General features: G+C 30.1%; 2 protein-coding genes across 2 annotated transcripts; both read right to left on the bottom strand.

The window, feature by feature from the left end:
- Positions 1–1,880: 1,880 nt before the first annotated feature.
- On the bottom strand, positions 1,881–9,681 carry LOC109809855 (peroxisomal acyl-coenzyme A oxidase 1). The gene is made up of 14 exons (XM_020373260.3): positions 9,367–9,681; positions 8,764–8,872; positions 8,619–8,680; positions 8,286–8,495; positions 7,949–8,036; positions 7,707–7,869; positions 7,154–7,352; positions 6,173–6,370; positions 5,427–5,558; positions 4,849–4,969; positions 3,356–3,466; positions 3,091–3,160; positions 2,314–2,497; positions 1,881–2,242 (listed from the first exon to the last, which is right to left on the bottom strand). The coding sequence occupies exons 1-14, from the start codon at positions 9,505–9,507 to the stop codon at positions 2,033–2,035; spliced, it is 1,998 nt and encodes a 665-aa protein (XP_020228849.1). The 5' UTR covers positions 9,508–9,681; the 3' UTR covers positions 1,881–2,032.
- A 3,964-nt stretch (positions 9,682–13,645) lies between these two features.
- On the bottom strand, positions 13,646–18,998 carry LOC109807943 (myb-like transcription factor family protein). Its single transcript, XM_020370693.3, has 3 exons — positions 18,504–18,998; positions 14,829–15,037; positions 13,646–14,453 (listed from the first exon to the last, which is right to left on the bottom strand). The coding sequence occupies exons 1-3, from the start codon at positions 18,790–18,792 to the stop codon at positions 13,944–13,946; spliced, it is 1,008 nt and encodes a 335-aa protein (XP_020226282.2). The 5' UTR covers positions 18,793–18,998; the 3' UTR covers positions 13,646–13,943.
- Positions 18,999–27,708: the final 8,710 nt, after the last annotated feature.

The raw sequence follows: 27,708 nt of genomic DNA, 5'->3' as shown, positions 1-27,708 counted from the left end.
GGGAAAAAATTGTGGTTGAGAGAAAAAAAAAACTTTATTAAAAGTAAGAAATATTTTTTGACAAAAATTAATTATTAATAAAATTGATAAATAATTTTCTTCGATAAGATAGCTGGAAATGCATTTTTAGCTACCTTAGGACATTTCGTACTTTTGTAGGATTAGCATGTCTAATTGTAGGCTACAATGGGAGATGTTCAGACCCACAAACACAAATTATTCTCTTTGTATAATGCTTGTGAGTTGTAATAGCCAACATAAAATAATTATTTTTTTTCGAATGTACTGAAAAAAAAATCTTTCTTAAGGATACTTAATTGCCTTTTTTTATATTGTCTTTCTGTGTTGGGGGGTTAATTAGTTGCCCATAATTGCAGGTGGCACAACATAGTTATGGGATGGATATCAAGTGATAGAGTGAGTCCCTACCTCATAAGGGAACAAAAATGTACTTATATAGTGATGTATTAATTATTATCAATATCGCAACAAAACAACAAAATAAGTTCCTAAAAAATAGTTGAAAAGGGAATTGCCGCCAAATTTTTTTCTTAAGAAAAAATATTTCTAAAAAATATCTTCAATAAAAAGAGAAAATTACTCTCTACTCTCATGAAAAAAATGTAAATACCAAAAAAACATTATTTCACCTTTCTTTCTTTCGTTTTTATTTTTATTTTTATTTTTATCTTATTAGTACTTTTAAATAAATTTATTTAAACAATTTCCCAGTGAAGAAAGGATTTAAGTCCATAGATAAATTATGAACATTAAATAATTTAGGAACGTTTATTTTTATAAAAAAAATACACAAATATCTGATAAATATGAGCAAACGTTTTTGGTCAAAAAATTATTCTTTAATAAAACTATTATATTTTTGTAGAAAAGCAAAAAATGGTAGAAAATTATGTATTAATCTTTAAAAAAAATATAATATTTAAATCTCTTGGAATAGGAGATTGTAAGACATTTTAGTCATGAAATTATATTCAATATAATTTTAAAAAAAATAGTAAAATGGTAGCTTTACATCTTATCAAAGGATGAAAGTGTATATCATAACATAAAAAGAAATGATAGTATAATACTTACATCTCTTAAATCATAATGGTATAAAAAATGTTTTGATAATAATTTTTTTTAATAAAAATTGACAAAATTTAATAAAAATAAAAATATAATAAAGTTATATATCTAAACATGTTCAGAGAGAAAATTATATATTTTAAGATAAGATAAGAGATAATATAATAAAATATTCATATATCAGAAAAGGAAAGTGCCATGAATCTGGTAACCTAAACTTCAACTCTTATTATGTATGCATTTGGCAAAACTATTTAATGATAGGTCTACACGGAAAAACAAATACCGGAATAATCAATATGTGCATAAGGATTATTGCTTCCATAATTTTATTTATATTATACTAGTAAGGGAAAGTGTACTCCGTATCTCTATTTACTCTTAAAGAATTTTGAAAGAAAAATAAGATAATTGTAAAAAAAATATTAAAACCTTAAAGTAAGTAATATCAATTTAAGAATAAAAAAAATTAATTAAAAATGAAAATCAAGGAGGTGATTACTAAACTCATCCTTTAATAACTTGTCTCGATTATTAAAATATCAAAATATATTTTACAGTTTAATTTGCACATATTGTTAATGTAAAAATTTACATTATCAATTAATTAAAAATATCTCTAAATATATCTTAAAATAATTATTACAAAAATCAATTAATGACTGTATAAAAGAACTTTTTATCAGTAAAGATTATACATTTTATATTAATTTTAATCAATAATTATACTCATTTACTTCTCATTTCTGGACAGGGTTATTGACATTAAAATATTTGTATCAACATAAAAATAATGAAAACATAACTATAACAAACATTACATAACTTTATCAATGTCAATTTATTTTTTTACTTCCATTAATTCCTTACAACTTCATTACCGTCTTTAAATTGAAAGTATGCATAACTTTCTCCCGCATCAGCAGCGCAGTAATAAAAAAATTTAGAGTCTTGCATTACGAAGTTGTTGCTTTAGCATTGGTCGAACATATTCTTGATAGCCATCTGGCACAACTGAATCATTCAATGGATCCTTCCATGCCTCCTCGTACAGCTTTGGATACACATCTCCATCATAACGCCCAAGAACCGAACCAAGGAAGTGATCGGTGTAGTTAAACGCATCAACAAGTGCAACTGCATTAGGACGAACCTGACCAAACATATAATCAATCAGTTTCATAAAATAAAAACCTAGCACCACAAGCTGCAGTTGTTACATACCTGTGAATACAAGGACCTCAGTTGATCATTTGCAAGGGAAGCCTGTTTTGGATTGATGCTGCCAGTTGAAAGAAACTCACCCAAATGCTTACAAAGAAGAGACAAAGCATAAATGCTACAGAGAACTTCTAATTGCTGTTTCACTCCCTTTCCAGGAATATCTTGCTGCAACTTCTCAATAAATCTGAAAAGCATAAGGTTGGTCAACTTGAATGTAGAACATCCAACCAAATACTAGCATCAAGTATAAAAAATACAACGATTAGTATATTTTGTTTACGCTTCTTCCAATAAGGGTTATTCACCCAAAGGACAGTCCATCACACTATAAGTGTGTTTGGTATACATGAAGGTACAAGATAAGAAGAACACTATAAGGAAAATGTTAAAGTTATTGGACAACTTTTTGTTCTTTGCATTATTTGATGGCTAGTAGACCCCAAAAAAAAAATAATGTTAAATTTATTACAATATTTTTTTTAATATTAATTATTTTAATGAATTATTATCATCTTAATGAGGACACTAGTGACAAGAATTTTAATGACGACAATAACATTGGTGATAGTGGTAATATTAACGACGATAATAATAATAATAATAGTAGTAATAATGGTAAGGTGGTGGTGGGTGACAGGGTAATCACAATGGTGTTAACCATAACAACGGTCGGGTTAAGTGGTAATGATAGTGGTCGGAATAGTGTTGGTACAACACCAGAGAGTGAGTTTTTTTTTTTACATTATGAGGGACCTGTAAAAATGAGAAGAAACTCACTTGGATACAACAATTAACTGGCAATGAGCAACAGCTGCCTCAACTAGATCAACCGAGAGTTCTTGGAAACCTGCCACCAAAAAACCATCAGCATTTATGATGATCATATCTAATTATAGCACACATGCTCTCAAACATAATATGAATTTTGTCAACGTAAACCACTACCCAGCCCATTGTTGTCACCCACCAAGCTAAGAAAACAAATCAAACACCACGTATGAGGATACAGCTTGCGAGTCTATGCGTTAATTAAATATTTTACCTTCTTCAGGATTGGTAAACCTGCTAAGATTTTGAGCACAAAGAACCACCTTCTTAGCAGCCCTAGCTTCAAATGCTCCCAGCACTGCATTAGGATTCAACCAATCCTCCCCTACAAACAATCAAATTATTGTATAGTTTACTTATGAATTCTATAAATCATATGATTAGGGATAAACTATTTGTCTAGACAGTCCACCAATAGTCTAGTAGTGTTGTTATGAATTACAGTGATTCTAATTTTAAAGTGTCTAGACAGTCCACCAATAGTCTAGTAGTGTTGTTATGAATTACAGTGATTCTAATTTTAAAGATACACAATCCAAAATTAGTTCCTAAGATTACTACAAATTGATACTACCATATGCAGTTGTATCGAATATATGCTACCATAAACATAAACACATTCATAACAAATCATCACAAGTCATAGTCTAAACTGATGGTGGAATGAAGAGGAAGATGGTGGAATGAAGGTTATCAAACTCGATATTCTATCTAAACTCATGAAGCTTGTGTAGACTCAACTCGTAGATCTGACTCAAAAACTCGTAAGAGTTTACTTATTACGTGACCAATGATATTAACTTTCTGGAAAGAGTTGTGGCAAGGAAGGTCACCAACATTGTGGAAGAATTTACTGATTAGAAGTGAGCAACCGGTAAATTTAGGGTTTATTTGGTAGAAAGAAGTTAAAACCTGCTTTTATACCAACTTAAGAATCATGGGAACAACTTGATTAGGGATAAAACTATGTTTGGATAGTCCATACACAGTCTCCACAAATATTAGTTAACTATTATGATTTAATCCTAATTATTAAGACTAGGGAGAAAAAGACACTTCATGCCTCTATAGTTAAAAAATAAAAAGAAAAAGATAATAACGTGGTTATTTAGAGTGTAAAAAGTTTGAAAAAAGAATCTATGGAGAAGAAGTAAAGAAGAAACAAAATAAAAGATTACGAGAGAAATAGTGGGTTATAAGTAATTATCAGAACAAGAAGATCTAATAAAAGTGTACACGAAAATGGGATATCCTTTTATTAATAACATAGATGGCCCTAATATACCATAACTCCTAACATAGTATCATAAATATCTTAAGTAGAGGCATAACTATAATAGGGTTAAATATGTTTTTAATTCTTATATTTTTTTCAACTTTATTTTTAATCCCAAAACAATTTCTTTTTTTTACTAATTTTAGTCCGTGAACTTTTGTCGAGTTTCACTTTTAGTCTAGGAACTTTTTCTTTTGTCAACATTTTGATCCTTGGCATCAAATTCATGGAGAAAAATTGCATGAACTAAAATTAAATAAATTTCTTTTCATTAGGGACTAAAAACTAAAAATCACAAGCTCAAGGACTAAATATATATTTAATCTTTAATAGTATTATCTCAAATTGTCATAGATTTGGGACATCGATAGATCGAAAAGGTTAAAATTTGCATATTCTTAACCAAATCAATTATCATTATACAGTTATACCTTTCTGTACATTAGAACGATATCGCATCAGCTGTTCCACACGTCCAATATAAGATGTTGTACCGACAGGCTTTTTTCCAGAGCCCAACTGTGAAATAGTCTTCAGGAGATGTCTTGCCACCTACAAAAGATTTTCTAGAAGTTCTTAAACAACTCAAGATTGTTCCGGTTAATAATATTCAATTAACTTTACAAATTAGACTGCACTAGGATGTATGAAGTGTATAAATGTATAAGGTGCACGAGAGAATACTCCTGCAAAGCATGAAGATACAACAACACGAGTAAATAAGAAAAACCGATGATGATTATTTTAATTATTTCAATCCTTTTGCAACTTTCTCTCTATTCCAAATATAATAGACTTGATACCATTAAACTCTTAAACTAGAAAAAATATCATTATAACAAAGTATTTTTTAATATAAAAAACTATAAAGTATACACTACAGTTCAGATGTTTACAATAACATACGAAAACACAATGAATACAACTAAATAAAATACAGGCCCTCCATAAAATATTGTATCAACAAATAACAATATGATGGTAAGTGTTATTTTTAACATTTAAAAACCTGTAAAAGCAGCACAGTGTTGTCTCCTTCATATGTGCAGGTTGGAACATACACTGCAAATAACTCAGGGAGACCACTGCTACAGAGGTAACCATGGCCACCACATAATTTGCGGCATTCTTCAATTCCATCCTGCAAAGGGAAGTATACTTAATTTAATTTGAACTGCAAAGAATTAAAACATGTTACAAACTGAAGACCATATAATAGGATACTACAAAATAATAATAATAAAAGCACGACGACCATTTAAATGAGAGTGATACTTATACAACTTGTTTTCCGACATACATATAGGTGGTATGAATGAAAATGCTGATGGATTGTAACGTACTACAAAGCAAAAATGCACAAAAAAGACAAATCAACAAAACAAAATATTTCAAATAACAAAACAAAATGAATGAACGAGAAATGTAAACAAAAGTAAGTGATCTGATCAAACATAGAGTACCCATTATAGAATGGGAGAAAATGATGTTCGACATGTAAAGAGAAGTAAAGAAATGGGCAGTAAAAGGATAATAAATTATCACAGAAAATCAGGGAAACTGTCCTGTCAGTGTTACTTGTGAGAATCTCAATAAACTACTGCATATCATGATATAAGGCAAGAAAAATTCCCCAAAACAAAGACAGAACATATTTTACATTCTATATAAAGCTCCTTAATAATCAATTAAATTTGGTAACTAAACCAAATGTTAGTATAATGAAAATTAGTAATCGGTGGCAGTAATACATACAGCAGTTGCTGAAGTAGTCAAGGACTTCAACCCTGCAGTGCATGCATGAGCCTCGGGTAATGTTGAAAAATCATTGGCTTGCAATCTTTTCATCACATCCATATAAAGCCATTTCAACCATTCGCCAACAAATCTGAAGGCATAGGCAGAAGCTAACAAAGAGAAGAGCCTAGCTTGCTGCGTTTTATAATCAATCACCTAGACCAAAAAAAAATATAGCCTAAAGTGAAACACATTAAATAATAGATATGAGAGATATAGCATTATAGATGGAAAACACATTGATAACAAAATACACACATCAACACATCATTTCCTTGCTCTTAAAACTTTTATGAAGATAATGTTGCAAGCTCTTCCACTCAATTATTATTTCTAAAAATTCATTTTAAAACCAAATGTTTCACATCCAAAAGGTGTAGGAAACACATCAACCTTCACATTATAAAGGGGATAGGTTTTGATAACCATCATTTTGGTTTTCATTTTTGTATTGGACACTATTATCCCTAAATTTAACAATCAACTTTTTAATAAATTTCTTTAAAAATAAATATATGAAGGCATGAAGTGTCTCATTTCCTACTAGTGAAATATAAAACAGAATATGTTGGTGAAATGCATGGATGCTTTGAATATAGAAAATCATTATTAAAATTTTCACAATAATTCATGTTTGGTTCAGTTTTTCTTCCCAATAAACAATTGCTTTTTAACTTTAAATGATATCTCGGGATTAAACAAAAACAACTTTTTTGGCCTAAAAATATGCTAATCGAAGTACCTACTAAATCATCAACAACTTCTAATTAACACAAACTAGTTCGTTTTCAAATAGTTTCACATTCCAAAACAGATTTTTACCAAAAAAAAAAGAAAAAAAGAAATCAAAGAACATTGAAAAATCTCAATGGCATTTACTGATAAAATAAAAATGCTCCAGAAATAAACAAAAATATACAAAGGCATTTTGCTTCTTACCTGTGTTTCAATACCTCCATTATTTGACCCAAACTGTCTTCGAACAGCACTATATCTTGTAGCAATGCAAACTGCTCGCGACATAGCTGTTGATGCATCAGATACAATTGTTTGTCTTACAAATACCATAGTACCATAAACTAATTGTCGTGGAACATTGGATTGCACATATTTTCCTTCCCTTGTTACCTGTGAAACTCTGGTAGATAAAAAAGAGTCATTCCCTTAACCTTACGACAAAAACAGATAACGGGCATTGCAATTTATGTGCAGAAATAAAAAGTTATGTTTAACTTGCCACATATCCTCCCTTTCAAACTAACTATCTCAATTCTTAGACAAATAACCTTCACTAGTCCATCTTCGAACAAAAGATTCACTAAAAAAATGACTAATTGACCAGAATCTATTGTTGTTATTGTCATCATCATTGTTATTATTTGTGGATGGTGGATGGAGAGGCTAGATGTTCATCATTATGAAGTGAATACCATAAAACCCCAACTATGATTATTGGGTTTTCCTCTTATGCGTGGAGGTAAATGAAACTAACCTCATTAACATTTGATTTCTTGGAATTCGAACATGGTCAAACCTTAAAACACCATTATCCATGGAGTTATATGCTCCATTTCCAAATTTCATTCCAATATCACCAACAGTTATGCCCGGAAGAGGTAAATGATCATCCAAGCTACGCAGCTGGACAATGAATCCTACAAATTGGACATATTGTTGATTAATTTAAGTCTAAATATAATAGCAGAAATTCAGGTGCTTAAAGTATTTAACTACCATGCACTCCGTAATCTCGACCATCAGTAATTAGTCGGGCATAAACAATACCATGTGTTGACACTTTACCCAATCCACCAGGCCACCACTGTTTAAACCAGCATCAAAGAGTTACAATAATATCCAATAATTGCACAAAGATATCTTGCTAATCAATTACCCTTTAAAACACAGTAAATGCAAAATAAATAAATGAATGAATAAAAGGTACAAGTTGTTTTCCTTGATTGATCAAATTAATGAATGAACACATATATATTCTAGAATTTTATAGCATGAAAATGCATCTTAAAGGGACTAGTAAAGGTTTCTATAAGTCGTCTCTCATTATACTCACTTTGCTGGAAGTCAATGTGGGGCTGTGAATTACAAACTCGTCTGTTTTAGGATCAAACCTTGCAGTTGTTTCTAGCCCTTGAACATTAGATCCATGTCCCAGTTCAGTTTGGGCATAGCAACCAATTATTTGCATCTTATAAGCCAAAGGCAACCACTTTTGTTGTTGTTCCTCAGTTCCTTGTCCTTTAATAGCAGGAACAAACATTCCCTGCAAAAGAACTTGTGAGCTAGATTTATCTCATGAGAATTTTCATCCATATATATCTTTATAGTTAAGATAGTTAAGATATTGAAGATATGAATGCCACCGGGACAATTAATTGAATTGTACCCAATGCAGATCCGTAAAAGCAGGTTGGTCCACAAAGAATCTAAGCATAGCAGCTTCCTGTTCTGTAAAATACACAGAAACCTCCCATTAAGACAATAACAAGATACTAATTGCAAATTACGCAAATAATAGAAGACAGACAAACCACTGAGACGAAGCTCAATTATCCTTTTCCACGCATAAGCTGTTTTCCTCAATGTGTTCTTAAACAACTCCTTCCTATCAAGCATAGCTCTATTATCCTTTTTGAACACCTAGTAACAATAGACAACCAAACAAAACATCAGGCATTCATCACCAAACTCCCATAAGGAAGCCGAGAACAGGCACCAAACAATTACACACATTGGGATTTTATCATATCATACGTGAAACATGAACTAACCATCGCATTCTCAAACTGCATAGCCGTAACAATCCATTTCTCATCAACAGACTATTCCCGAGCAAAACCAATTTTGCAAAATTTTTACACAATTCACGAAACTGATATTTTCTAAGGAAACTTAACAATTCAAATTTCGTCCATCGATTATTCGCAAAACAAAAAAAAGAAAGAGTAAAACAAATAATTCCATTCCCGATGAATAAATTTTCACGAATCGAAATGCTAATTGCATCCAAGTATCCAATGTACACACGCATTACACCACAGGAACAAAAAAGAGCAACAAAGACGTGAAGCGGAAGCATTTGAAAAGAGTGACAGAAGAAGGAAATTGAATGAGTGAAGGAGGAATTAACTAACAGGATCACTGGCAACGAGGCGAGCCATTTTGTCAGAGATTTCAAGAGCCTGACGAGAACCCGCCCAAACGATCTTCATCTCTTCGACGTCGAATTGCGCCTTGTTCCTCTCGAACGCCAAGTGATCAACCACGCCTTCCATCTTCTTCTTCTTCTTCTTCTTTTTTTCTCTCTCGCGATGTTCTCAATGCGTGTGATGAAACTAAACTACTCAGTTCGGGTTTGGTTTCAGGAGTGAATAATGTTCATCGAAGCTTTGCTGATTGCTCTGCTTTTTATCTGCCCCAACTGCCAAATGTAAACACCAGCGTTTGTTCCTCGTTTTTACTCTTTTGGAGGAAAAATGTTAATAAATTATTCACATCGTTGTCATTCGTCACACTTCAAACTTGGTCCACTAAGGTAAGTGTAATCGGGTTTAATTTTATATTAGAAATAAAATAAATAATTTTGATGTATATATAATAAAATATATATATATAATTTTATAATCATTAATATTGTAATATATTTTGTGTAAAATGTTTCTTTATTTATAAAACTCAACTTAGAATAATTACTTATTTTTTTATATAAGATTCAATTTTTAGTATTTAATATATTAATTATTTTTAGATTAAAATATCTGAATCAAAACATGTTCTCTTAATTTGTTAGTATACATAAAATATTTAGAGTTGCGCTCTGACTTGTCTTGCTTAAAACGAGTTGTTGATCACTCTGAGTTAATTTTTCTACCTTTGAACGAGTCTTTTATGTAGTTTCGAGTGATGGTTCCCCTTTAAGACTTGTAGCTTCCAAATTATTTTCTCCCTATGTTATATCTCAATAAGGAAAAACATTAAAAATATTTAATATTTAAACAATTTAATCCTAAAATAAAATTAACTCTTGACTAAGTTCTTTGTGGTCAAAAATAAGATTTAAAAGCATGATATATATTAATAATTGTCTAAATTAAATAAAAGTTGTATGCATATTTGGCAACTATCAGACAATCCGCCAAAAAAAAACAAAAAACAAAATAACAAAAAGGGAAAAAAGTTGCATATTTATTTTGAGTTACTCTTCCAATATATTTTTTTCTCAATACCTAAAGGACCTACATAAATTAGTGTACCTAAATAATAAAAAAAAATCTCAAATTACAAATGATTTGATTTGATTTGTTACACAACAAATTTCATATTTGTTACATAACAAATATATATATATATATATATATATATATATATATATGTGTAATTATAATAATATTCATAACTTTTGTAATAGATTTATTGCAACAACAAAAAATCAAATTACATTAATAAAATAAATCAAATGCACAGTAAATCTTCCACACACAAAAATCACATATTATACGCAAAATAAATTTGAAGTGACTTAATTAAACTTACATAAACATAATAAATAAATAAATAAAACATTTTAAAAAAATAGACAGGTCGATAAGTCAACCGACCATTTGGCCCGATGAACTAGGATAGGTAGGCTAGTTGGGTTGGCAGGCTAGGATACCTAGCTCGGTCTGCCAAATTGTGGCAGGCTAGCGAATCGTGACCCGTTTTGCTACCCCTAACAGTCTACGCTTGAGAGCTTTTGCTGCTATGGACGATCCACATACTTTTCAATCGTTATGAGTTGTTTCACCCACATCTGTCATTGTATGCAATCTCCACTTATTTTCCTTTTTTTTATCAAACCTATGAAACCAAAATTACGGGGGTGGGAATGGTGCCACAACCAAAAATTTTCTCTCATAGTGAGGCACAGTGATAAATAGTTTCTAGCATGGTAGTCGGTGACCGTGTGAAGAAAATATGCTAAGATGTAGTGTGGAAGGTGGCCTTAATAATCTGTCTCATATTAATTTAAGGGGTAAAATTAGTGGAGTGTGGTGGTCCACCTATAAAGATGGACCAAAATAGCATTCCAAAGCAATAAAAAAAGATGAATTATAACAAGATACTAAATTTATTATAAAATGTATTTTTTATAGGTTATTACATTATTTAATCTGAATTTTTTGAAAAATAATTAATTAAATTCCTAAAGTAAAAAATATGTAATTAGATCATTTATCATTTTTATATTTTTGTAATTTATTCAATGAAGTTAAAGATTTGTATACAATTCATGAAATTTAGCAAAATATTTTTTATATCTCTACACTAAAGAGTCTCATCAAATTACTATTTAATGTCATCATCCATATCTATGAGGTATTAATCCCTAATCTCCCAAATTATAAGAATTTTATAATAGTAGAAAATTGTAATGGACAGATATTAAAACCTAATATACAAATGATGAATGAATGAATTAATAATCCAATGTGGTTGTTCAGGTATGACAATATAAAAAATAGAGTATCAAATTCATGAATTATAAACAGACTTCTAATTTTGAAAATTAGATTATAAAAATGTAAAAAAGATGAAAAACCTTATTACAAATTTGTTTAGTTTAGAGGCCTAACTAAAATTTTCTATAAAAAAAATGGACCAAGTGATATAATAAATGTAACGACCTGGCAGATCACTACACAAGTACAATGTATAACAATTAACAACTAAATATCACATAGGTCATTTACAACAAACTCATCTGAGTATAGCTTAATATACATGTATAATTGAAAATTTCAAGAGATATATATAGTAATCCAAAAATAATCCTTAAAATACAACATTAAATGAAACAACTTCCCCTTATAAAGTTACCAATCCTATATATATATATATATATATATATATATATATATATATATATATATATATATATATATATATATATATATATATATATATATATATATATATATATATATATATATATATATATATGCACACATGTATCATAAACATACAAGATTTATAATCGAGTTACATCTATTGAACTAACAAAGAAATTATCTTTAAATATCGATCATCGTCTAGTATATCTCTTTAGTGTCTTCATTGCAATTTCTAACTTATTTCTAATCTATTTTTTTTATCCAATATGATCATTGTAGTAAAAAATAAAAATAAAAAATAAAAAGATAAGGCTAAGTCATTGCCTCTTTGGCCTCAATATGACAAGCTATTAAAGTTTGCTCCATCCCAATTGTGGGTTCAAATGATCCTTGTTAGGTAGGAATTTTATACCCAAAGTTTCTTCTCTCTTATCCGTCGCCCTTTTGTTAGTCATTGCCACTTGGGCCTCAATATAACAAGCTACTCTCAAGCAAATATCCAATCTCCTATGCACTAGCGATTGGCTGAACGGACTCGCCCTCAAACCTTTAACAAAAGTCGCAATGAACATTCTATTATAAGGGTCCACCACTCATGCAATAACTTCGAAAAAGGAGGGTATTCCTTCAAAGACTCTTTGGGGTTTTTTTACAGACATCAAATAAATTTACAACTCCCGATGGTTTCTGTTTATTTGCAACAATGCCTTGTGGGATCTTGAGCTTCGTCAAACAACTTCACATTGGGAACCAAAATGTGTGGCAATATGGTGGTGCTTGTGACACGAAAAGTTATTGTCAAATATGACGATTTTTTTTTATAAACAAAAAAAAAATCACAAATATTTTTTCTTAATTTTGAAAATAAATATTAAAATGTATTGAAATTGTGTTAAAAAAATCATTTAAGCTCATTTTTAACCAAATGCGTTGTTTTAAAAATTACTTTTTAAAACTAAAAACATGCGACCATACAAACTGGTCTTGCATAATTTTGGTCAAACTGTTTTTAAAAAGAATATTTAATTAAGAAGTCAAATTTTACATTATTTATAAAAAATCAAGATTTAACGGATAACTTATTTATGTAAAAAAAATAATAATGATTATTTTTTAACAATAATATTTTAATATTATATGCATACTAATCTAAGACCCAGGTCCAACTACATAAAGTCCAGACACCCATTGGTCTAATTCTTGATGTTTTTTGGCAGATAGGCTAAAAACCCAAACCCAAAATACTAAAACCCACCTCTAAAGTGGACATTGGAAATATCAGCAAGTATTTGTAACTGTGCACACGAATGTATATGACATCTTTAAAATGTGACTTATAAAGTTAGCTTTAAATAAATTTTCAAGGCAAACAAGACCTCTAAAGAACTCAATAGACCTGGAAAAAATAAACATCTAAATTAATTAGACTAGACTCGTGCATTATATTTAAGGAATAAGTCAAGCATATTCAAAGTAAGTTTTAAACTATCTCAACCAATTTCAAACCCTATCACGCACTTGCAACATTCTAATCCAGCACTTAAAACATGAAGTACAACTTAGTAGATTGTCAAACTGCACAATCAACATTAACTTTACATAACCCTGACAAATAAAATCACTGAACAAACATAAAGTTTTAGTCTGATCCCAAGTAATTCCTAGACGCTACTGCCTACCAGCAAATAAACAAACTAGGTTAATCACTGTGAATGGGCAAAGAAAAAATTATTTAGGTCACCCCACAAACAGATATATGATGAACACAAGACCACATTCACGAGCCCCCCATTGACTGAAAATGCTCAGTCACACGACAGTCTCTTCCTTGAACACGCTTAAACTGCATGGATGGCACTGCCATTCATATTTGAACTGCCACACGTTGGTGTCGGTGTTGCGTGAAAAGCCGACTGTCTAGAGGGTCCTTCTTCAAGAAGTTTTAGAGACAGAGATGAGGGGCCAGAGTCACCAATAGACTCCCCTAGACTCAGTTTTGATATGCCAACCAGTTCATCAACATTGATTGGATTTTTAGTATGTACTGCAGTTGGCTTCAGCACTTCATGTGTCTCCTTCTTGGTGGGTTCTGGACTGTATCCTGACCAATAGGGCAGAGGAAACGGGAACACTGGAGAATAATATGCAGGATATAACACTGGATAAGATGATTGTGTATTTTCAGGCTTTGATGGGGCAGGCTCTCCATCATTTGAGTTTGTGGAATCCATGGATTCACACTCTTCGTCAAGGGGAGGAGGAGCAGGCAAGGGGTTATTGCCTTCTGTTTCAGTCTGTATCTGATTAGCTGACAAGAAGTCTTGCTGTACCATTGGAGTGTCGGCGGCCTGCAAAATCACATCATAATAAAAATACAAGAAATGAGAAGGTTCCAAGGCCAAAGGACAAGGAAAGCTACATATTTCTAATTCTAATGATGGAATTTGGAAAAGCATCACATGAGGAAATGCAATGTTTATCTCCAAATTACCCTACAGCCATGATTTCATAAATAATTTTAACAGAAGTTATTATTAATGCATAGTAAACGTGTACAATGTGCTGCAGAAGGTTTATGCAATTTTAACACATTTGGAACATGTCACACAATATCTTCAAAGAAATAAACTCATTTGGATATCTTATCGATGGCCAAGAACAAATTATGCGGTGTTAATTTTATTGTATGCATTTTGATGTAATTTGCAGATAAGGGTACAAACATCATCTGCAACAATATCAAACAAGCTGGACCGTCTTTTCCGCCTGGACACATTGCTTTGCCTGATGAAATATTTCTGTGCGTGACTCGCAACTTGAGTAGGTGTCCTTGATATAACATAGTTCCTTGCAATTCCACGCCAATCGCCTTTGCCCAGCTTCTGCAATCCAAGTAAAAACATTCTATGTTCCTCTTCAGTCCATGGAACACCTGCATAAAAGAAATTATAAGTTAAACCTGGAAAAAATATATATATAAGAATTTAGGTTTGGCCATAAATGGATCACAAATTAAAATCTTTTAGCTTGTCATCATTTAAGACTTGTAAGCCTCACTGGAGCTAAGCTTACAACAAACCAAGGCTTTCCCATTACATAGGGTCAGTTAGATGGATCAAATGACACAATAAAGTTCTACTGTGAATCATATCAGTAAGACCAACAATTGACCTATAAATCCTTCTTCTTAGAATAGTGGATTAAGTCTAACTCAACCTTACAAAACCGGCTTATAAGGTGAGGGTTGCTTTCCACTTATATACTATTTAATTGCCTAATCTCTAGTCGATGTGAGACTTGGATTTTCCCAATACACCCCCCTCACGTCCAGCACTATTGGACTTGGTACGTAGATAAATGGTAAGTGGCCATTTTTTAATGATCTAGGATTAGCGGGACTTGAATACACCCTCTCATGCCTATGGTGCATGTATCAATGAATGGTAGGTGACCCATTTTTAAGAATCTAGGATAGCTCTGATACCATCTTAGAATAGTAGATTAAGCCTAACTCAACCTTACAAAACCAACTTGTAAGGTGAGGGTTGTTTTTCACTTATATACTATTTAATTGCTTAATCTCTAGTCGATGTGGGACTTGGATTTTTCCCAATACTTCTTAATAGTTTTCCCTATCATTTTTCTTGGTTTCCATCTACCTCTAAACACAGTGATACCTCCATCTAATACACTCTTCCTGCTAAGACTTCTATAGGTCTTCTCCATACATGTCCAAACTCCAAACCACCCAAGGGGATATTCTGATATATTTTCTACTAAGTGCTATCCCTTAAACACGTTCATTCCTAACCCTGTCTTGTCCAGTATGTACATCCATCACAACATTCTCATCTCTAATACATTGAGCTTATTTTCTTATTGGTTTTTAATTGCCTAACACTCAATTAGCAGATTCTATAGTTGTGCGGTAAATTTTTCTCAGTTTGAGCAATACCTTTTTTTCACAATTAACACCTTAGGCACTCCTAATTCATCCACCCCACTTGAATACTATGGTTCACATCACCTACCATTTCTCTGTTATTTTTGTAAGATGAATCTAAAAAATTTCATGTGATTGGTGATGGGATATGGTCATCAAGTTTCACCCTGAAAGTAGGATAGATGTGTCTCTAGCTACACTTACATTTCATATACTGTATCTTACTTCTGCTTATATAGAAGCCATAAGCCTCCTAAGCTTGTCTCCTTTCCCTTCCCATTTAATTCCTCTCTCAAATCTCCAACTACGACTACATCATTTGCAAAAAGCATGCATGTGGCATCAACTCTTGGATATGCTCAGAAAGAACATCTAATATCAAGGTAAAAATATTGAGACTCAAGGTTGATTCTTGATGCAAACCAATAGTTATAGGAAACATCTATTGTGACCTCACCTTGAGTTCTGACGCTTGTTGTGATCCCCTCATACTCATACATATATTGCTCAAATAAAGGCCACATGCACCTTTTTTTTCTTTCTAGGGCTTACAACAAAAAACTTTTGTTGGCATTATCCATCTCCTTCAATGCTTCTTTTACCTCGGTCTCGAATTCTACAATAAAAGGTATAGTTTTGGTCTTACTCTCTAGTGTTCAGCACTTCAGCGTATTAGAGTCCAATAGAAATTCATATCCTTCATATAATAGTTATTTCTTTGCATCATTCATTGATATTTTGTTCCGTAATAAGGATGCTGACACATTTTACTTAGTACAGGACATTCTACAATAAAAGGTATAATTTTGGTTCTACTCTCTAGTGTTTATTGAATCAGAGTCCAATAGAAATTCATATCCTTCTTTGAATAGCTATTTTTATTACATCATTCATTGATATTTGTCCTATAAATAGGATGTTGACACATTTTACTTGGCCCATGGCTCTTGTCCTTCTGCCCTTACTATTAGCTAGTGGGAAGTTAGAAAACCACAAAAAAGGTAAAAAGAAATGCATTGAAGAAGAGGAAATAAGCCACGGGTAATGTGAGAAAAAAAAAATCATATTCAGCTTATGCTCACACACCATCAAAGGAGGAAATAAGGGAGACAATTTATTATTTAAGGTGTATAGGCCTATTGGTGCTGTGTAATATGAAAAAAACTAAGAAACCATCAATAAATAATGCATGCTCAATACAGTTAGATCTAAATATTTGATAAACAAGCTCCAAACTTGGAAGGGATTGTAAAAGGCCCATGATAAGTCATTTGACCAATTCCCACCCCTGCACTCCGTGTACTCTACACCTTCAAGGCTAAGATGGAAAATGAAACTACAATATCTAAACTTATACCAGGTGTTTCCTTGATTTATCAAGGAGTCAATTTAAGAAGAGGGTTAGTCCCCCTCTCCACCTTCTTCTAATTAGAGGCTCAAAAACCTTCTTATGTGTGAATGAGTAAGGGGGAAAGAGGGGGAGTAGGTACCCCACCTAGTCAAGATATCAACTGTGTTTACAGAGTGAATGACCTGTATTATTGAATTTGCCTCACTCACTCTGCGGATTTATATACAGGACAATTTCCTGTTTGCAAATACCCTGCGACTTACAAGTGTACTTGTCACCCTATATTGTGATATATAGCAATATAGCATGAGTACCAATCAGTACAGAGTCGGCATCAATGCTTGGTAAACTTACCTAAACCTCTTTGAACTAATTGATGTCTACCTTTTTTATTATAAACAAAAATGTTCAAAATATATGGCCGCAGTTTCCATGTAGCTGAAAAAGTGAAATATACGCTCATAGCATACCCCCACAATCACGGTACACTTTCAAAGTCAACAAACAGTAATCCAATACAAATCAAGCACAATGAACTTCTCTCTTGGTAAATAAGAACTCTCCCAGGCTAAAAGGGCTTAGAAACCTGGTCTTGCTCTTGTTCATGGGTCAAACTAGTAAAAACTTGAACAGACTCTTCACATATTATAACCTTCTGTTAGCTGTGCAAACAACCTCTGCTCATAGAACATGACTTGAGATTCACAAACAAATCCAATCCATTTCTCAATATCTCACATATTTAAAATCTATGCAGCCCAGCAAACAAAATCAATTCACTAAAAAAAAACAGAGAGAGAGAGAAACAGAGAGAGAGAAACAATCCCTACTAAAGTTAACTTGTACCTTTCTTATCTAGTTATTCCCCACAGTGGCACCCCCCATAAAAAGAAAGATTTTTTGTCCAAATAAAGACCAATCCAAACCAAAAAAAAAAACCCACACAATTAATCCAAGTTAATTGACCTCACCTAACTCAATCAACCACTCAAAACACCACCCAAACCCTCCCAAGTCCCGCATGCAATTCCCCCAAAAAATAACCCTCAAGCAAGCCAAAAAAAAAAACTCGTTTTTTTAATTTTCTGAGATAAGGAATCGAACCCTTCTTTCTCTCCCTGGAGCTAGAAGAAGAGCCGGGAACAAAGTCCTCGGAGGCGTAACCATCAGCTGCGGCGGCGTGATCGGGGGTTTCGCCGGGAGAACCCGGGTTATTTGACCCGGCATGGAGTGGCCCCGACCCGGAACCGGCGTAGTGGGTGAGATTACCCATGCTAGCACTCTTCCGAATGGAGCCATCGGTTAATCGGACTCCGAATATCTTAACCCCGCGGTTGGGGCAGGTCCTGGAGTTGTGTCCATTGTGGCTGCAATGCGAGCATCGCCGGGTCATGGCGCTGGATCCAACGAAAATAGGGTACGAGGTTGTTTGTGAAGACGGGTCTTGGGGATCCGAATCACGGGATCCGAGACATGAAATTGGTACTCCTACGGTGTTGTGTTGTGTTGTGGTGTGTTGGGTTATGTATGATGTTTTTGTTTTGGTTTGGTCTCCCTCGGCTTTCGCAGATGGGAGAGAAAGAGAGACGCCCAACGACACAACACTATCCATTTATCTTGTCCTGGATAAAGAGCGGGGTTCCGCTGCCTCGCGCCTCTTTTTCAAACCGTGCTCCTTCTTTTCTCACCCTGCGTTTGGTTGGTGGGATTTGACGTGGCGGAGATTCCACACTTCACTTGGTTGCTTATCATGTTAATCACATAATTATGCTCCCGCTTGCATATGACCTCGGATTATTTTTATTTTAGCCTTTGACGCATGTTTTAATAAAAAACCAAAGTTGTATAATACAAGTTGGACTTTAATTTTAATATTTCTTTGAGGCTTAAAGAAATTATTCTTACAATGTTAATCAGTCAAAAATGAATTTGCTAAAAAATATTATTATACCCCAAAAAATATATTAAAATAATTGTAAATATAATTTTACTTTCATCTCATAATTATTTTAGTTGTCTCAAACAATATTAATTCCAATAAATGATACATATGATTTTTTTAAAACAATAGTTAAAAAATTATTATTTATGATTGAATGATGATATAAAAAAATTTATATAATATTATTTTAATAAAGTATTTAACATATTTTTCTTAAACGATAACGTGTTTAAGGAGTTTTTCTTAGATAGACACATTTATAGGAGTTTTTTTTTAATTTATTATCATTCTCACAGGGTCAAGCGTTATATTAATAGTTTAATATCATATATCGCATATTTAATTATTCTTATTCTATTTATATTTTTTATTTTTAATTTCAAATTTAGTCTGATTTAACTATTAACTCAAAAAATTAGTTTTCGACTATTTCAAACTATTCTATTTTTACGTTTCATATACTTGATTTTTAACAGTTTATGTTTTTTAATGTATTATTTTTATTTTGCATTTTAAATTAATTTTTATAGTTTCTTAAAAACTTACTAATAATTAAAATAATATACTAATTTATCGGTTAAAAATATTTATTTATTATAAAATTTAATTGTAGTACTTTTCTATAGATTGAAATATTGAATAAATGATATAATAATTAATATTTAATAATATTCAAGCTAGATTTTACTTTTAATTCTCATTTTTTCTCATAAAAATGATAAAATGTGTAACACTCATGTTTTGATGTGTTTGTTTTATAGGAGTTGTGGTGTGTGTTAGGTTAAAGGAAAGTATAAAAGAGTTCCTTTAAGTGATGAGTTCATAACTCAAATTTTTGAAATCTATAGAGAGAGATTAGAGGGAGGTTTCTCTCGGTGGACATTCCCCTTATTATTCTTCCTCTCTAGTTGAAAAACCATTTTCTTCCTTCTTTATAGTTGATTAAAGGCACGATGATGAGGATTATGAGTTGGTGAAGTTGAGGATCTCTCCTCATGGTTGTACAGAGCTCGTTGTCATCTCCATTCCTCTTATAGATTCCATGTCATCAACAAGGCAAGGGAAACTTGCATTGTTTCTATTTGGTATGCATGTTGATTGATAGCTTTTGAAATCCCTAATTTCTTGTTGTATTGTTAGATTTGTTGGTGGTTGAGTTGTTGGTCACAGAGGGAATTTGGGGTTTTGATGTTCTCTTGGGTGAGTTGAGTAAAAATGGATAATCTTGATACCTTGATGGTTGCATGTGTTGTTTTTGGTTGGAAATAAGTTGATAATGTTGCCCATATATGGAATTTGATGTTGCATGTGGTTGATTTATAAGTTTCATAAATGAACCTAAAGTTTTGGAGTTGAATGATATAGTGGTTGTTCTTATTCTATAACTGAGCATTAGGCTCATAAGGAATTAGGTGTTGTGCGTTGCTCCTAGAGCTAAGCATTGGGCTAAAAAATAATTAGGTGTTGAGCATTGCTCTTGGAGCTGAGCATTGGGCTCACAGAGATTTAGGTGTTGAGCCTTGCTTTTTGATGTTGAGCGACAAATTCTCTGTTGCTCTCCCTTATCTATATTGATTATCATGATGTATGTATAATAGTATGTGATGATGAATATCTATGTTGTAAGTTGATAGGTGAATTGATGATGTATGATGATAATTAGGTTGTTAAGGCAAAAGAGAGTTGTATGTTGATGTTGTATGTGATGAGGTATATGCTAAACATTATGTTTATTATTGTTGTTAAGTTAAAAGTTGGTATGCATGTTGATAGATGGTTAAGCTATAAAGAGGTAGCTAATATGATGTTATGTTGTTGTATGGTTAAGATGTAAACTGAATGATGTCTAAGCTATAATGATGTACAGTTGTTCAGTTGTTAGACATGTGATTATGATACATGTTTATGTTCAGATACATAGGAACTAAATGAGAGTTAATTAAAGATGTTTTCAAAAATTAGTATCCTATTGTGCGAATATCATTGTGTTGAACCCTTCAGTAAGTAAGTCAGATTCTAAATGGGTAGGTTGTTTTCAATTGTCTTCTCTAAGTTTAATGTGGTATCCATATGTGAATAAGGTCGAGGCATATATGTATAAAGTGATTATAGTATAGGGATAAAGTCGAATTATATTGATTACAAGTGACCAACCAAGTAAAGTAGGAAGTCAATGACTTAGTCCCTAACCGAGTATTAGAAGGTTGTAGTATTTGAAGGGTAGTTAGTGGGCTAGTCCCATAGAGAAATTAGTGTTGCATGCTAATGTCGTGGTAGGCCCATATCCAAATTGTTCTACCTTGACATAGTATCATACTTCCGAGTTTAAGTGGCGAAACCTAAGAAATCAATCTAACTTATGTTAGCCATTGTTTCTAGCCTTGAGCTAGGCGTTGTTTCTGGCCTTAGTGTCAACCATTATTTTCTAGGATTATATCAGTCGTTGTGATTAGGTAGGATCAAGTCACTTAAACTACTCATCTCAATTGTAAGAGATCTTCAGGGTTGATATATATATATATATATATATATATATATATATATATATATATATATATATATATATATATATATATATATATATATATATATATATAATCTATGTTATTTTATTGAAGGTGTTGGGTGGATGATAGTTGAATGAGTGTTTGCGTTAGTCTATATTATTTGTGATGTGTTGATGACATAGATGTTCATGTTGTCTGGTGATATGTATATGTGCATATTGAAAATGGTTTAAGTTAAAGGTGTAAAAATGTATAGGCTGCTATATGGTATAAGTTGTGAGTGTGATGTTGTTTGATGACTATGTGTTATATGGTATCTATAATGAAATTACTCAAGTTATACAAGTTCTTAAGTGCTTTAAGTCGTGTTGTCAAATTATTATAGGGTGTATTAAATAATGTACGCTATTTAAGTTGTCTATGTTGAAAGTGCAACGGTGTATGAGTTGTTATACAATAAATGATGTGAATGTAGTATTGTATGAAGATGATGTATTGCTTAATAATTGGGATGAAATCATCTAATTTGTACGGGTGCTTGTCAAACTCTTGAGGAAGATAAATCTCCTATTTATATAGAAAATGTTCTTTAATAATGAACTAAATAAATATTTGAAAGGAATATAAATCTAAAAGTTCAAATCAAATCAAATAATCAATGTATATAATTAGAATGATATATGAGTCGATAATGGTGAAAATAAATTTTAAAAGCACTCTCTTTATGAAATAACTTAAAAAATATATATAATTCAAAGATAAGGATGTATATTTAATTGTAACTGATATTTTAACATGTATATTTCTTAAGTTGAATATTTATTATATATGACTAAAAATTGTAATAAATTACATATAAATGAATACTAGATTTAATATTATTATAAATAGATTTTTTAATATATAAATTATATTTTATATTTAAAATAAGAAATTATATTATTTTTATTAATCTTTTTTATATTTATCAAATAAAATATTATTTTAATTATTGATAACTTATTTTAAAAATATTACAATTTAATTCATAAATAATATAATAAATAAAATAAAATATAAAAAATTTAAAAGTTGTCAAAATCTTTTGTTAAAGAATAATTTTTAAAAATTGTTCTTTCATTTGTATTTAATATATATAAAATATATATGAATTGATATAAAAATAAACTATAAATATCCCGGAAAATTATTCATTATTAATCCAGATGGCTTATAAGGCTGTTTTTGTCTTTATAATAGAACGGTGATAAAGTTATGACAATGCCCATTACATGTTTTTATCTTTTAATTACAACGGTGACAAAGTTATGTCAACTTTATAATTTTTTAATAACATGATCTGCATACCTCGATTTCTGCTGCAATCCTAAAGATTTGGGGCAGACATCTCCTTATAAAATCTAATCAACCGATATTAATAAACTATTTAATAGTAAGAAGAAAAGTATGTTAACACCTATCCACACTCATAATTTTAATAATATTAACTACTCAGATATCATTATTATACATATTTTTTAAAGATCAATAATTTATCATAAATAATAATTTATAATTAAATAATACTTATAATTCATCACTTATTTTCTCACATTTTAGTGTCTAATACATTTTATATATAATAAATTTCTACCAAAGATAAGAAAGAAATTTAGTAAATATTTTAAAGATAAAAAATAAATATAATAAGGATTTTTTTACACCCAAAATATGTCAAGTTAAAATCATTTTTTTTTAACTATACAAGTTATTTAAAAAAAGTTTGGTTAACAAATACCAATAATAATAAGATCAAATAAATTTTTCAATTAGTAAAAGAAATAATTAGTTAACTTATTTTCTTCTTCTACAAACATAATACACATATTATTCTAAAGTTATTAGTTAAAGTTGAATTTGTACTCACAAAACTAAAAATCAACTAAAATAACATATCAAATATAATATTAATTATTGTCGATATATAAATTATAATAATTTTTTGTTTTTTTTAACATTTCACTCTTCTTCATATTCGTTATTATTTGCATAGTTTTTTGGGAGAGAACTCCTCACCTTATGTGCAAATAATTCTTATATTTTTCATATTAAACAAACGATTTATTATCTATCAAATAGTAACGAAATTTTAAGATAAAATATATTTTTTATCTTAAAAATTAAAATATTTTATTTTTATCCCTTCACTTCATATTGTATTAATTTAATATTTTTTAACATCTTATCTATTTAATATATGAATTTTATATTTATTTCAATATTTTTTTTTTACTTTTTATCACTTTTAAATATATCATTATATATATATATATTAAATATATTATGAGTAATTAAAAAATTTATATCAAATATAAGTTATTTGTAATAATCTAAAATATAATTCATTTATTGAAATTTTTTTTTCCAAGTTTTAATTATAATACGATATATAATAAAAATAATTTATTTATCACAAATTTAATTATATAATTTTATGTATTGTAAATACTAAAATGATACTTTTAAAATAAAGATTAAAAAATAATAATTTTAAATATAATTCATATATTCAAAATATTTATTTATTATAAATTTAAAATATAATTCATATATTAAAAATATCACCAAACCTTTTGTAAGACTTGTCTTAAGAATCTAGGATATCGAGGTCAACTTAGTACTCTCAAGATTGATTTTTACTAGTTAAAATAACATTTAGTTAGTAGAAATAATATTTAGTACTTTCAGGAGCATAGTTAATTTATTCCTTAGTTAATTATCAACTTAAAAATATTGTGTGAACTATGTCCATTATAAAAAAAATATATTCAAATATTTTTAATTACAATACAGATTATTTATTACAAATTTTAAATATAATTTATATATTAAAAATACTTATTTATTATAATTTTTTAATTATAATATAATTTATAAATTAAAAATATTTATTTATTGTAAACATTATTTATAAAAGATAAATATTTATTATATATTACATATTACATATGTTAAAATACTGGTTAACTAAATTTATAAACAAGCAGATATATGCTCAATCTACTGCATACATAATACTTTATTCAGAAATAGAAAGAAAAAAAAAGAAAAAAAACTACACTTCATAACAAATAACGAAGTTTGCTTTGTCCAGAAACTATCTTAAAATTGCACCAAATAAGATTATAAAGACGATAATTATGCAGATTCATTTACTCCTTATCCAAACTCTTGGCAAGTAGCATGGCATAAAAAACTCAAAAATTCTATCTTATCCGTCTAAAAGTAATCACTATCATTTGAATGCAACCGAAGATAATTGCAAGGTGTAAATTTTTATATAGTATTTTTTATGATATTCGAAATGTAAGACCTTACCAAAGGACTTGGATTGCTTATTGTCATCTAGATCTTATTAGTTTAATAAACTTTCAGATTAGCTATACTTTTGTTTTTTTATTAATATTTAACATGTAACTAGTATTTAACTTTGCATTGTCCAAGATAAATAAATATTTAATATAATTATAAATTAAAATAAATAACTTATATCGTAATATAAAGTTATTTTTTAATTATTAATAATTTTTTAAAATATCAAATTTCTATATAAAACTAAAAATAATAAAGATAAATCAAAAGAAATGAGAAATTAAAAAAATATTAAAAATACTTTCATTGAAAATAATAAGTTAAAAAGAAGAGTTAATCACTTATATACTGACAATGTAAAATCTTTTAACATGTCATGTCACTGTAAATATATTTACTTTTAACAATGAGATGACATAATTAAGATATATAATTGGTTGTTAGTGTAAAAAATTTTACACTAACCATTGTATATAGGTGATTAATCCTAAAAAGAATATGTATAATGTCTAGTATGGTTGGAAAGGAAATTCCAGTCGTAAAGTCACCAGCAAAAATCGTGGGAGATTGGATTTGTTGAAGGAACATGGAAGGGACAATTAGGAGAAAGCAAGAGAAAAGTAAAGAAGAAAAAACATAGTAAAAGGAGAAATATTTCACTAGTTAGATTTTTAAGTCCCATCTAACTGATCAAAAATGAGCAAGCTGAGATTAGTCGCACCAAAAAAAAATATATTTATTTTTTATCGTTCTAAAATTTGTAAATATTATTTTTTAATTTTTTTTAAAATGAGTAAATTTTAATTTTTATCTCCACAAAATATGTTTATTTAAATTGTATTCTTCTAAAATTTAAAGTTTTTTTTTATGTTCTTAATAACTATTTTAAGATAAATAAATAATATTTATTTTAAGGATTTAAAACATTTTTTTAGAAGTTACACGGGCATAATATCATTAGTGATTGTGAGTAAGACTTGAAATGATTACTTAATCTTTTAATAAACAAATAAATAGTTAAAAAAGATTACATAATGATATAAGCTACAAAAATTTAGAAGAACAAAAAATAAAGAAAATTTTTATAAGGACATAAATCTTTCATTGTCCAATGCCACATGTCCTTAATAAAAATAATTAAGTCTAAGTTTCATCGTTGACATGTTCAACATAATTCACCTAGTTTTTAAATGAAAATTGATATTCAGCCCAAACAACATATACAAGACAAAATAGAAGAGTAAGATTATGATTAACACATCTTTAAAGCATATATAAGAAGGTCACGATGCTCACTCCTTTCAACAACAAAAAAAGGTCGTGTAGCATTCTAAAAATACATAAAAATAAATAAATAAATAATGCATGCACTACAACACCTCTCATTTTTTATATTTCAACGATTTTATTCCACGATACTTCACATGGTGATATATACTTCATACAACTTCTCTTTGATCATAACTCTTCATCGATCAAAACTCTTCATGGGTAACCCTTTTTGAAATGTTTGGTTACCTTTGGGATTAACAACTATCCTTATAAACCAATAAAAAACTTTTCAATATGCTTTATCCTCACTTACACACTTTCTATGAAACTTTTCAAAAGGTCACAATTCATAAATCGCTCCAAGTTAAGTACACTTAATTATGTAATTCTTAAGTGATGATCTATTGAAAAGTAAATATATCTTGTTGGTATATATAATACTAATTAATTCTTTTAAGTTATCATCAACTTCATAGTCTCACACATGTACAAATCTTTATATCTCTTTCATTCCGATGTGTTCTAGTTGTTACACTATACTAAGAGAGGAGACCTATTATGATATCATTTGTAACATCTCTTAGAATTAACGTCTCAACAACTCTACTCTATGGTACTTCACACGGTAACACTTCACACAACTCTTTATTAGTTAGAACCCTTCACCAACAAGAACGCTCCAGTGATAATCCTTTCTAAGATGTTCTTTTGCCTTTAGGATTAACGAATATTCCCACAAACCAACACACGATTTTTTAATGTGTTTTGTCCTCACACATTTTGAGAAACTCCTCAAAAAGTCACCATCCCTAAATCGTTCCAAATCAAACATGTTTAATTATGGAACTCTTAAATGACGAGTTATCAAAAAGTAGATACATTTTATTAGTATAGGTAATACTAATTTATTCCTTTGAGTCATCCTTAACTACATAGTCTCACATATGTGCAAATCTCTATTTTTCTCTCATTTTGATATGTTTGGATTGTTACAAGCACACTCCATTGCACTACTCAAAATTATTGACAAATGGAGTTTTGTGTTCTTAATTCTACATGCATGTAGTGCTAATAGCTCTTAGCACAATGAACATATAAGGCAACCTAAGAGTACATTGAATATGACATTATTGCACAATGGATAATTAAACAACTGCTCAATAGGACATAGACCCATTAGGAGCTAGTCATTGTTTCATAGTTGTGCATGGTCATTGCTCATCACACATGTTGACAA

The sequence above is a fragment of the Cajanus cajan genome, chromosome 5 (genome assembly GCF_000230855.2).
Source record: "Cajanus cajan strain Asha chromosome 5, NIPB_CcT2T_4, whole genome shotgun sequence".
Taxonomy (NCBI): Eukaryota; Viridiplantae; Streptophyta; class Magnoliopsida; order Fabales; family Fabaceae; genus Cajanus; species Cajanus cajan.
The sequence above is the reverse complement of the archived record's forward strand: the minus strand, read 5'-3'. Positions and strand labels throughout refer to the sequence as shown.

Coding starts and splice junctions, on each gene's coding strand:
- LOC109807943 (XM_020370693.3), bottom strand. CDS start 18,792: ATGACCCGGCGATGCTCGCATTGCAGCCACAATGGACACAACTCCAGG. Junction 15,038..18,503: donor CTCCAGGGAGAGAAAGAAGG/GTTCGATTCCTT, acceptor TCTTTTATGCAG/GTGTTCCATGGACTGAAGAG. Junction 14,454..14,828: donor TTGATATTGTTGCAGATGAT/GTTTGTACCCTT, acceptor GTGATTTTGCAG/GCCGCCGACACTCCAATGGT.
- LOC109809855 (XM_020373260.3), bottom strand. CDS start 9,507: ATGGAAGGCGTGGTTGATCACTTGGCGTTCGAGAGGAACAAGGCGCAA. Junction 6,371..7,153: donor ATGGAGGTATTGAAACACAG/GTAAGAAGCAAA, acceptor TTTTTGGTCTAG/GTGATTGATTATAAAACGCA. Junction 5,559..6,172: donor TGACTACTTCAGCAACTGCT/GTATGTATTACT, acceptor TTCCCTTTGCAG/GATGGAATTGAAGAATGCCG.